General features: G+C 37.9%; 2 protein-coding genes across 4 annotated transcripts in view; both read right to left on the minus strand.

Annotated features, from left to right (window-relative positions):
• The window catches only part of LOC137983214 (tyrosine kinase receptor Cad96Ca-like), a 23641-nt gene extending 13708 nt beyond the window's left edge, over nucleotides 1-9933 (minus strand). For both annotated transcript variants that reach the window (XM_068830412.1, XM_068830411.1), the window contains exons 1-7: nucleotides 9696-9933; nucleotides 9251-9511; nucleotides 8661-8903; nucleotides 4014-4061; nucleotides 2973-3079; nucleotides 2020-2078; nucleotides 1765-1949 (exon numbers count right to left, since the gene is read on the minus strand). In XM_068830412.1, coding sequence (XP_068686513.1) covers nucleotides 1765-1949; nucleotides 2020-2078; nucleotides 2973-3079; nucleotides 4014-4061; nucleotides 8661-8748 — 487 coding nt within the window. In that variant the 5' untranslated portion in view covers nucleotides 8749-8903; nucleotides 9251-9511; nucleotides 9696-9933. The remainder of the gene's footprint in view (nucleotides 1-1764; nucleotides 1950-2019; nucleotides 2079-2972; nucleotides 3080-4013; nucleotides 4062-8660; nucleotides 8904-9250; nucleotides 9512-9695) is intronic.
• The window catches only part of LOC137983223 (neural cell adhesion molecule 1-like), a 65713-nt gene continuing 63037 nt past the window's right edge, over nucleotides 9825-12500 (minus strand). For both annotated transcript variants that reach the window (XM_068830420.1, XM_068830421.1), the window contains 2 exons: nucleotides 12337-12500; nucleotides 9825-9965 (listed from right to left, as the gene is read on the minus strand). The exon at nucleotides 12337-12500 is cut by the window's right edge and continues 103 nt beyond it. In XM_068830420.1, coding sequence (XP_068686521.1) covers nucleotides 9952-9965; nucleotides 12337-12500 — 178 coding nt within the window. In that variant the 3' untranslated portion in view covers nucleotides 9825-9951. The remainder of the gene's footprint in view (nucleotides 9966-12336) is intronic.

Genomic DNA, 12500 nt, shown 5'->3' on the forward strand with positions numbered 1-12500 from the left:
TTCTTTACGAGGAAGGCAGCCCCTAATAGTTTTCCACAATGACTGCTTGTTGTTGTTGGTCTTAATCTCTTTCTGGACGTGATCTCTCTCAGCCTCTTTCAATTTTGATTTCACTTTCCTACGAAATGATCGATAACGCTCCCAGTCCAGAATATCATTACTTCTACGTGCAATCTTATGTAATGTATCTCTACTAGACATGAGGGCTTTTATTTCTTTGTTGACAAACGGACTCCGACGATTTCTCATCCTCATGTTCTTGATCGGCGCGTGAACTTCTAAAATGTTCAAGAATCTACCATTAAAGAAATCCAGTTTCTCATTGACGTCATCGATTAAATACATTTGTTCCCATTGCACTAGTGATAAATCTCCATTGAATACTGCAGGATTATAATGCCTGTAGGATCTAGCACAAACAAATTTTGGTGGCGGTTTTGGAAGTTTCAGATTAAGGGATAGGTACACGACAAAGTGATCACTGATACAGGTTTCCAACACACCGCTCTTGGAGACAACATCACTATTAGATGTCATGATCACATCGATTAGAGTCGAGGAATGTTCAGTAACTCTTGTAGGAGTAGAAATAAGCTGTTCCAGGTTGAGTGCGGTACATAGATCAACTAGAGCTGTGGAATCGAGATTGATCTTTAATAAATCACAGTTAAGGTCACCAGCGACAATGATCTCTTTACCAATGGTAAGCGCTTTGATGTATTTATCAGTGAAGTCCTCGATGAAGCAGTTCACGGGACAGTTTGGTGGCCTGTAGGCGGCACAAAACAGAAAAGATCTTAACTTTTTATGTTAAATATGTAGCCAAAGCTGTTGAAAGCCAGTCGTAGATGTTTGAGTTAGATCTTTAAGAACATTTACTCGCAGTAAATTACGAATATAAACGCAAACACCTCCACCTGCTCTCTGTGTTCTGTCGAGTCGGAAAATTTTATAGCCTTCCAAAGAAACTTCTGCATTTGTTACGCTTGAATTAAGCCAAGACTCACTCACTGCAAAAACATCGTATTTGTTTTTTAACACAAGATCTTTTAACTGAATTAGATGAGTTCTGTTTTTCAGTGAGCGAATGTTCAAATGAGCGATGTTGAGCTTCGATTTTTGGACGGGTTTTGTGCTGTTTGGCTTTTTGTCTTCCTTTGTTGATGCTGTTCCAGATGAATTGTTACTAAAAGAGGTGCCAACTTGAATATTTAATAAGTTTGATGAATTCGAAAACCTTTGCTTACAACCAGAGTAGCAAGCTCGTTCACCAGATAACTCAGTTACGTCAATCTTTCTTGGATAAAAAGGTGCTCTTAGATGATTACCACCGCGCTGTCCTCTGTAACGCGCTAAAATTCCGATACAGCGAAGCGTATTCCAAAGATTTGTTGAAAGTGGCTTGCTGTGATCTGTCAGTAAACCATGACTTGATGAGCTCGTCAATAATTTCCAAGATTTACGTAGCAAAAGAAGCGATTCCCTCGAATAAGTTATCAAACTTGGCATCGTTTACCGTAAATGTAGCACGACAGAGCGTCTAATGTAGAAAACCTTTCGAAAAAGACCAGATAAATTCATAAAATTGTAGAGCTAAAAACTAAGCAACCATTCAGGCGCAGTTTTACATAGTAGTTAATTCCAAAATCCATTCCGATATCTTCACTAAACAAGGACGCTGTGTGAGCTAGTGATTCAAGGCCCTGATCACGCTACTATCCACAAGGAAATGAAAACGTTTGATGGTCATTCCTTCATACATACCTGTTGGTTGAGAAGTTCCTGGTGTGGTGGACGTGAAAGTGAGTGGTGAGAGAAGAGTCAAATTTCCAACTTGATAAGTACCAAAAGTGCCATCAGAAATGTTAGCTTCAAGTTTTGAAATTCCCTGACTGGGGGTCACAGCAATTTTAAAGTACATGGTAAAGGATACGATTACACTGCCCCTCCTGAAAACAAAGAAGACAAAAAATTAATATATCGCTGTCGAAATAAGTAAAGTAGGTTCAATCTACCAACCTCAGTCCTGTCACTTCAGTCCTGAAATAATTGTCGTCATTCTGGTATATTTCATTCATCTAGTAAATTTAAAACCGAAACAGTTCTTTAATAATAAGGCAAATGGAGTGTTGTCTCCTGAAAACAAATGACCAGTATGATTGTTTTCCTTAGTTCATTGAACAACCAGTGTTAATTAATTTGCACTATTCTTCCATCTTCAATACCCTTCTGCAATTGTGGCAATGTTTATAGAGGAATACCTCTTTCTTCACTTTTAGTTCTAATTGAGATCAGAATCGTTAATAACTAATTATGCACAAAAATTATAAGATTTTCCAAAACAAATAGATGACTAATAAAGTGTTTGTTTAGCAATGGCTTAGTTTATTGAACATTTAGCATTGCAATCTCTGCATTTGGGGCACTTTTGAACAAGGAATTCCTACCCCTTCAAAATATAAAACGATAGGAAATTCTTATCAAAGGAAGTATCAGGGGCACCCAACGAGAATATAGTTCAAAACCACTTAAACATAGCATTGTTAAACGTATTTTAGTATTTAAACGGTAGATATAGGCATATTCTTATCCCCTAAATATTTTTCATCTGTTCGGATTTCCTAGCTGAAAGTCTAGTGATCCGAAAATTATAGGGACCAAAACTTACCTTTTGGAAAATTTCAGCCAGAAAAAAGGCTCCCGAAAATTCTAGGTGACCTTTTTAGGGTAAAAATCCGTTAAAACTGGGCAATTCAGATGTTCGAAAATCCTAGGACAGGCAGACAAGCAAGAAATTTACAACAAATGTTCCGAAAATTCTAGATCTCAAATCGTCTTCCGAACAGATACTTTCCGAAAATTGACGTTGGGTGCCCCTGAATTATGTACACTTTGAGTAAATAAATAAATAAATGATATTCTTTCGCCCGTCAATTACTTTAGATTATATACGAGAGATTTTAAAAATGCACCTCAGACACAAATGAATCCACCAATTGTTTTGAAACTTGGTTATTCAAATCTCTGTATTCTGACAAAAAGTCTTCCATTATCGTCAGATCCGCATAAACTTGCTTTGCTAAAATGGGAAGAGGCAAACATTTGATTTACCCTTGATTGAAAATTCAAATCCTGGACAAACAGTTACGAATCTTTTCTTTGTTTAAAGCACTGTTTGGCACAACAACATGCAACAATCTTTATTTACGAGCATACAGACCTGACCCACAAATAGCTTCTCCGGCAGTAACTATTAGTTCTTAACTATTAATTGAAAAGCTTGATCTCCTGAACATGGAGTTAGGTTACGTTATCTTAAAGTGTTCAAATAGCTCAAATAAAAGTTCACTGGATGAAAAACAAGCAAAAAAACCTAAACTGGCTTTACAAATTTTCTAATGTATGAATAATATTGCACCGGCTAACAGTACAAGCCGGCTTTAAGAAAATGTGTTTCCTAGTGGAGACTGAAACCACACTGTATGGACTCCAGTACTTCAAGTTACTCACTGAGGTGTCGATTGATGTCCGATGGATGTCTGAAAGCTCATTGAATCACTTTAATTAAGGTCACAATAGACAGTAGCTCTTTTTCTGTTACCTGTGCGCAGATATTTGTATGTATGCATTGTGTCCCACCCTGGTCAGAGTTTTTCTCTATCCTTGTGTGGGCCCAATTCCATTAGTAGGGCTAACGCTCACATGGTCTATATGGGTAGAAAACTAGCACTCCACATTACACTCTAATAGTTAACACTGTTGAAATATAAGTGCTACACGGTCAACGTTTGCAAAAACGTAACCCTTCCTTGCGAATGAAGATAACTTTGTGTATGTATGTCCACCATGTCTTGTGGTGTATACAAATCTGGTCGTACAGAGTTTGACGCGTAAACATTCATCCTCAAGGTTCAATATCCCTTGTAAACGATAAGCACAATATTTGCACTGCATCTCAAACAACTTATTTAAAAGCCTGAGTTAAAGTAATTAATGTTAATACAACCACTTACTTGGTTTTCCTGTAGAGGTGGGCATAGCTGAGGTAGGATCCTCGAGCACTAAATAAAGAACACCAGGAAGCTCTCAGTAGATAATGACATCAACACTTGTAACAAAATTCTGTTCAAAGTAAGTAAGCTCTACTGCATGACAATAATTGCGATTCTTATTGCTTCGTAAGCCTACTGCTGCATGCCGTTGAGAGTGGTAGTGATAATGTTGAGGGTCTTGACACGCTTTTGTGCCCTGATACTGTGACAGTTACGTTTCAATAGCTCATAGGGAAACACTATTCAAGTATAATGACATTATGCTTTGATTGGCTTTTCTATGAACAGGATTTTACACAAGGCTTACAAATAAAGTGAAACGTATAATTAATAAATATATTCTAAGTTGCAGTGCGTCTGTTCAGTAATAGATCACAGATGACATCAAAATCAAAAGTTTTTTTTGTTTTTAACGATAACGTCAGCTATGCATCGGTCCTCTTGTATATCATAGGTAAGAACCAATCAAAGAACGTGCATCATTGTTCTCTCTTTTTTTTTTTTTTTTGCTGACAAGAAAATGCCAAAGAAATATCGCTTTACACGTTTTGCTCAGTACTAGGTGATTTTTATCAAATATTATAGAGGCCCTATTAGGAGGGTCTTAGTATACCATATCTAATCAATTTGTGGCCTAAATTTCCCGTATCTTCTTAAAATCTGCGGTTTGTATCCCAAAAACGCTAGTTACTACTGATGACGAAGATATTCTCTGGAGAAGCCGATACATTGATAGACACTGTGAATATTTGATGGCAAAATGCAAGTAATCGCATTTGTGAATATCATTTTTACTTCTTGAGCCTTCTATATTGACTATCGAACTTATTTTATTGTTTAAACAATGACAATTTTGATGCTCGGTTTCTCTCGTTTAAATATCTTGTATCCGGTTAATTTTCCCCCCAAATACCCCATAGCCCTAGAATGTTTTTACCTAAATATCCCTTATCCCGATGACCCCTAACAGGCCCAACATTCGAGAGTCATTTCCAGATTAAGATATCCTTTTCTTTCAACGAGAAATTGGATAAGTTGCAGTACAATCGTGGACACGATTGCTGCCAGGAAGTTTCATTTAAGCACGAGCAAGCCAGCGTTATCCCCCTACCCCGTCATCCCCTTAGAATGTTGATTTAAATTCCGGAAACATTCGGAAATGCTGGGGTTGGCTTCAACATTGCTTGTGGCGGAGGGAGGGGAGGGGAGATGAGGGGAGGCGAGGGGAGGAGAGGGGAGGCGAGGGGTGGGGATTAAGAGGATACTATGAGGATATTTAATATAAAAGTTATTAAGGCACTAGCTCCTTCAAATAAAGCAATTTTGGCAGTCATTATTAAAGATTTCTCTGGAAATTTTGGCAACCATCGTAGATCTGGAGATAAGAACTCTTCAACTGTAGGTATATTTAATACCTGTTTCAAAACTAAGGTGAGGTTAATAAAGGGGCTTCGATTTGAATAAAACCATAATAATAGTGTTAAAGAAAATTGAAATCAATTATAAACGGTGTAAAACAGTGTATGCCAGTTTCTATAAGACTAAAAAGTTAGCTTCTACAGGTACCGAAGCAGAAAATATGTAAAACAAAAGAATCAAAGACAGAAAGAAAAACAACTTCAAATAAAGACTAATCCCAAGTGACCAAAAACACAATGCTTACCGGTACCTGCAGAAAGACCCAAAAATAAGAGTAAATAGTCAACTACATGCTTTTTTTGTCGACAAAAGGACCTCTTTATTATATTTATATATAAGCAAAATTGAGCCTGCAAAAGCCAGTTCACTCTTAAATCTTTTAATTGTTTATCAGCTTGAGGATTATCGTATTATCTTGAGGATGGGTGATATCGATGATGGTCACAACATACCAACCAAAAATAGCCCTTGACAAAGAGCAGATTTTGCCCAGAAAAAAAAAAAAACATGGATTAAAAGCTTAAAACGTTTTTGCTTAAAAAAACTAATTAATTAATTAGTACCTTTAAATAATCTGAAAAAATGAATGCAAAAAACTTGTCAACTTAAGGTGATTCCCTTGTTTTGCACCACTCTTCATTGGACGCCATCTTGGAATTCGGCCAGTCCTTACGCGGAAAAGATCATTTGAAGCGGATATTTCCGCCTTCCTCCCCCCTCGCCCCTTTGTTTTTTAATGGTGTTATTTACTGTTTGCCGTGTTAGGTACACGGCAAACATATTGTAAGGAGAAAATCATTGGATAGTAGAAGTTGGATTCAGACACTGAGTGTTAGTTATGCTGTAGTGGTCCGATTTGCTTATATCTCTTTGCAAGATCGAGCGATTTGAAATTACTTTACTGAAAGACTATAACCTGGACAAACAAGGCAGGGGTCGCACTGTGGCCTTATTTTTTTTATGTCGCGTCATATGTTGTCCCACAAATATGTCACGACATTTACGCCACGGGAGTGTTGGAGGTCGCACGTGTGGGACATAAATGATATTTGAAACCGGACTGTCAACTCTTAATATTTCACGCGCGAAAAGAGCTTTTTACATCGAGGTTTTCGATATAACGAAACCTCGATTTAAGGACGTTCGCGCTAATTGTTTGTGCGCGCAACGTTACTGCGCAGGTAACGAGACTGTAATATGTCACGCATTACTTCGAGCATTAGTGAAGTTCAGGTTTTAAAACCTTTGCAAAAACCGTGGACGATGAGTCTTGCACAGCGTTGGATCAAAGAAGATCGTGATCAGTCAAAATTGATTAAAAATATTTATGAAAGTCAAGTAGACTACTGCACGACTGATATTCGCGAGGTTTTATCAGTCGTGCACTAGTCTACTTGACTTTCATACAAATTTTTCAAGCATCAGTTAAAATACCATGGTGACAAAAACGCCGAGGAAAAAATTCCAGGCCGGCAAAAGAATGGCGCATTTATTTCCGAATCATCATGAAACTTCAAAGAGAAGTGAGCGGGAGGATAGAAAAGCTCTGGAAAAGGTAGCTGATCGAGTAGACTAGTGGCTGAAAGTTTGGAAAACTCGAGGACGAACCGTTGCGTTTCTTTTTAATGTTTTTTATTACCCTACGAACTTAAGTTTAAAGTGAATGCATGTTTTTAAAGTTCTTTTCCTTTACTTTCGTGAAAATTGAGCAGTATTTTCGTCCTCGTCCGCTTGAATAGTGCGGACCTGCGTGGAAACAATCAGCGATTGAATTTCACAAAATAAAAAACACTCCAGAGGATGAGCATGACGGCAATGGAGAGATATTATACAAAACACCAACCAAATGAAGATGACCCCTGCTTAAAACTTCGTTGCTATGCTCGAGAAAGGTTTTTTTTCGGTAAAAACCTTTCATCTCTTCAACGATTGATCCTCTCTTGGGTTCCAGTCCTTGCCCGACAGGTCACGCAAAAGCGTGACAAACGAACTTTTCCAAGAGCTTTGCAAAATCACACCGATTTTACTCGTTCAGATCATCGGTGACCCCTATTTTTTTAATCATGAATCACTTACTTTACTTACTATCTACAAAATATGATGAAATGAAAAAATTCTCACCGTAAGAAGTTATCTTTTTTTAACATTTTCTTTCCTCGTGCCATCGAATTCCGGTAGTGGTTGCAACGGATACAGCTTACGAAAACGCTCGTCCAGGATGAAATCTACTGCTTACCACATTTCTAGCGGCATAAAATTATCTAAAAATCTCACTTCTAAAAACCTATGCACGGAAACGTTCACTCCAACAGTTTATTTTTATGATTTTCGATGGATGAGCAGATGAGCCTACATCTCGCTATTATGACCGATTTCTCAAAATTAATGCATTTTTCCACCGCCATTTTCTCCGAAACAAAGTTTTCATTTTTGGAGTAAGTACTTTATGACCTAACTCTAGGCGAGAAATGAAGAAAATCTCACTGTAGGAAGATTTTGGCGCGAACGTCCTAAACGAAGAAATTTGGCCGGTCCCCAGCGACCTCGTTAAATCGAGGTTCCACTGTAGCTAGCTGTGCACATGTGTTATCTTTGAAGAATTGAGAAAATTCGATTTTTGCCGGTATTTCAGATTTGATTGACATTGTGACCGAAGAAAAACATAAAAATGTTATTTTAAGGCCATTAGACAAGATATGACCTGCTTTGAGGCAGGAAATCGGCTTTTTTTATCTTTAGGTCCTTCGGACATAGTTATGTCTGGTCGCGACAAAAGGGCCGCACTTGTCGCAGGCACGCGATGACAGATTTTATGTCCAATGTAAACACCAAAAGCATTAGTGCGACCCCTGCCCAAGTAGGCTCAACGTTTCAGTAACAGTAAGTAGTTTTTGCTAGATAACAACAATTTTTCCAAAACCTAGAATAAAGGGCATTCAGCGCGAAAACAAACATGGTTACCCCATCTTTTTATTGCATTTTTTACGTCCTTTGCGTGATTATCAATTGTGCCAAGTTTGGCAAAAATGTGGGTAGTACGTCATTTTCAAGGGAATCACTTAAATGATGAAATGAGAGCCTATTCATAGAGGCCGACCTCATCATGTGAGCATCATTGATATCTACAGCGTATTTACCTCAAAAATGGTTTACATAGAAGATAGTGATATAAAAGACTGATAATCGTACCAACAATAAGGCACTGTGTGATGGTGACTGGTGGTCCTAGTGCGTTGATCGCTGAGCAAGTGTAACACCCACTTTCCCTCGCCTCCATCTGTTTTGCATTGGGAATCTCTGATTCAATAACTTGAATGTCCTTGTACCATGTTATGTTAGGTTCAGGGTTTCCATCAACTGGACACGAAAACAGTTTTGTGCTTCCTTCAGGCACCGAATAATTCCCTCCCCTACCCGTAGCTTCGGCAGCATCTATAAAGAGAGAAAATAACAAGATCACATCACACAAGAGGTTTAAAGAGGTTTGTAGTTTTGCAGAAAAAGGCAGTACTACTAATAACGTTTTGTAATCGAGATGCTCACTCTAGCAATCTGTTTTCACAGTTAGCAGATTAATAAAATTAATGGATCTTGTGACCATTCATACTGCCCTTTTTATGTTTCAGTATCATCATAATTTACTACCTAAGGCTTTTGACAACTTCTTTTCTCGTATGTCATCTAAACACAATTATAACATGTGGTGGCTCACTTGAGAATGGTCAAATTTCTCTAATGCTTCATTAATTAAGCTTAAGAGGGGGAAAAGATGTCCTTACACTGCACATCAATGGTTCGAACTGAAGAACACTTTTCCCCACAGGTGTTGTTTGCATTGCAGATGTACTCCCCAGTTGCCTCTTTGCTGATGTTAGTGAAGTTAATCCATTGGCTTGATATTATTAACTCATTTGCATTCAATTTTGACCAGGTGACAGTAGGCTGAGGGTACCCAGACGCATTACACTTTAAAGACACACTGCCACCTTCTGTAAGAGTCTCACTGCCACTTTTAACATGGACAGATACCTGAACTGGAACTGAAAAAAAGAGAAGCAAAATGTGGAAGAGCAATACAAGAATCAATGCTTCATGTTGTACAAAAATTATAAAGGCAAACATGACAGTCTACATTGTATTGATTAACAGCAGTTGTAACTTCAATATTAAGTGCACATTGCAAAAGGCGACTGAATATTTTATAACAATCATGATCAAACTCACCATTAAAGGTTACAGTAACACCAGAGCTTGCCACATTTCCCAAGGAATGCAAAGCCCTACAGCTATAGATATGGTCTCCTTTACTCGATATGTTCTCAATCCATGTTCCTCGGCTGCTTGTGTCTACAATTTTGTGGCTCTTAAAAAGTTGGTAGCTTTCCACAGCTGGATTGGCTTGAGATGCCTCACATGTGAAATTCACCAGCAGGGAAGCAGAACAGTTTTTGTTCTCTGATGCGTTAGCAACCAGCCTGACTTAGGAAGGGTTATCTGCAAACGTTTTATAGCTGGTGTTATTGACATTGAGCACTTCATCTTGCAACTTAAAACTTCAATGTAAATGCAAATCAAATGCAAATCAGCTGCACATGTCAATAGACTACTGGTCTTCTACCACAGCTGGGGTTTATAAATTTGCTGCACTTGTCAGTTTCTATCACGTGTTTTATTGGCCCAGAAAAGACCCTCGGAATGGAAAACGGTGAAATTAGTGTAGAATAATATTATAATTTCTTAATTAATTGCTAAGGTTAGATTATTAGAGATGGATTAGAGACACTGCATGGACGTTTGCAAGCTAATGTATTCACTTTTAGAAAAAAACAAAAGGTTAAATCACTCCATTAGAGCATCAGTGGAACCAAAGTGGTACTATTTCATTTATTTGATTAATTAATGGGCAAATTCTTCTCAACTCAATGCTGGTAGAAAAGAGGGCCCTTCACTCGTAATCTACATAATTCGAGGTACTTGTTTTTGCCATTGATGTTATACATCCAGAGATAATTAGTCTACCCGGTCAGCCACGTTGTTTAACTTTGGCAATAAATAAAATATCCCTGATCATGGAAGGATAATCCTGTCTTAGGTCAAATTTCTTTTACCAGAAGAATCTCATTTCTTACCTAACACGTTTAGTGAGGTCTCGAGTAGGATCTCTAGCGAATAATTTGACCTTCAAAATCACTTTATTTGTCATAAAGGTCATCATATCTTATTCATAGCTGCCACCCCAGCACCCTTATCCACTTGTTTAATAACAATATCATAATAATCTCTTACAAGTGCCAAAGCTCTCTCTTGATGCTATCAAAGATTTCGATGGTGTGTCACTTATAGATCATGCAATGACATTGCAATTCTCGGGCTTTAACGAAAGCCTCTATCAGCTGATTCCGTGTTATTTTCCGAAAACCACTTTCACCGATTCGGCAAAAAAAAAAACAGAACAAAACAAATCGGCATCTCCTTTGTTCATTGGCTTGGAAAGAGCCGTCATATCCCAAACACTGGTGGAATTTTTCAGAAAAATAATTTAAGAAACGATTCGAGCGTTTTTCGTTATTGTTGCAACATTAAGCTGATTCCCTAAAAATTATGCCAGATTTTGGTTTTTTTTTTAGAACTTTGACCACCTGGACTATTTCAGGGAAATAGCTGCAAGCAATCAAGAGTTAATTTGAACGCTGCTCGAAAATTCCCAACCAATTACAGTAATATTCCATACATTAATTTCTGCAACTATTCTTGGTTTTGCCAATTACAGAACGATTTACACAGATTGGATTGTGATATCGATAATTAACAATTCTCTTGCACCTTCGTTTTGTAATTGCGTTTTCAATTGTATGTAGAATTCTTGTATTTCAAGTTACCCACGTCCGTTAAATAATTTTAATACGAAAGAAATTTTCACTAAAGAGGCTATCACGTAGTTAAAATTCAATCCAGCTTTGGTACTTTATTCAGTCCCCTTGAAAAATACCAGCAACAAGTAACAGTTAAAGGAACTTCAGGTGGCTGCCAGTCCATTTGTTTACAACCTTACATGTTTTTCTTCTTTCATCGACCACCGCTGGTTCAGTTGGCTGAGCAGCGGACTTTCGTGCGGTTGATCGCGGGTTCACAACCCCAGTCAGACCAACACTATGGGTCTTCATAATTGAGGAGAAAGTGCAGTCTTTGTAATTTCATTTTAAAATGGTTAGACTTTCAAGTCTTCTCGGATAATTACACTCATTATAAACCGTAGGTCCCGTCTCACAACCCTTCCTGATAATCAATATTGTGCGACGTTAAAAGAACACACATGCACTGTTCGTGAAGAGTAGTGGACAGACCACCGGTGTTGATGGTGGTCAAGCTCTGAGAGAATTGTAAACCACCATGAGACTGGTGTGGTACGTGCAGCATATAGAGCCATTATCGTTACCATTTTCATTTTTGGTTCTATATTTCACTCGTTACAGATTAGACCATCTTCCCTCTCTATTATAGCAGGCTAATTGTAACACACAGACATACAAGACTAGAGAAACGATTAAAAGATTTAGGACACTTCGTGGGCTGTTCGAGGAGTAGACATAATATAACTTTATTTCAAAAGCATTCTTACTGCATGCAGCAGAAATGCAAAATACATGTATGGTTGACTTGCAACGCACCACATGGCTAGTAATCTCTAGAGACACAGATAACGAACAATATCTTTATGAAATTTTGCATCATTGTTGCCAGGATGACGGTATAAAAAATGTGATGAGACATCTGCTGTTTTTTTCTCCTGCATAGCGGAAATGACATAACATGCAAGTCAAGAAGTCTAGAATTTGAGATAAATAGTCGATGCATATATACTTACAGTACACTGTGACATTGATGATCTTTAAAAGTCCATCACCAAAGGAATTGAATGGGATGCATCTGTAGGTCACCTGCTTTGTTTTGTTACTAACAGATGTCAGATAAGTGCCATTGCTCTGTTCCTCCAAGCTTTGCTGTCCTCTGTACAATCTGTATGCTGCA

This window comes from Montipora foliosa, chromosome 13 (genome assembly GCF_036669935.1).
Source record: "Montipora foliosa isolate CH-2021 chromosome 13, ASM3666993v2, whole genome shotgun sequence".
Lineage (NCBI taxonomy): Eukaryota > Metazoa > Cnidaria > Anthozoa > Scleractinia > Acroporidae > Montipora > Montipora foliosa.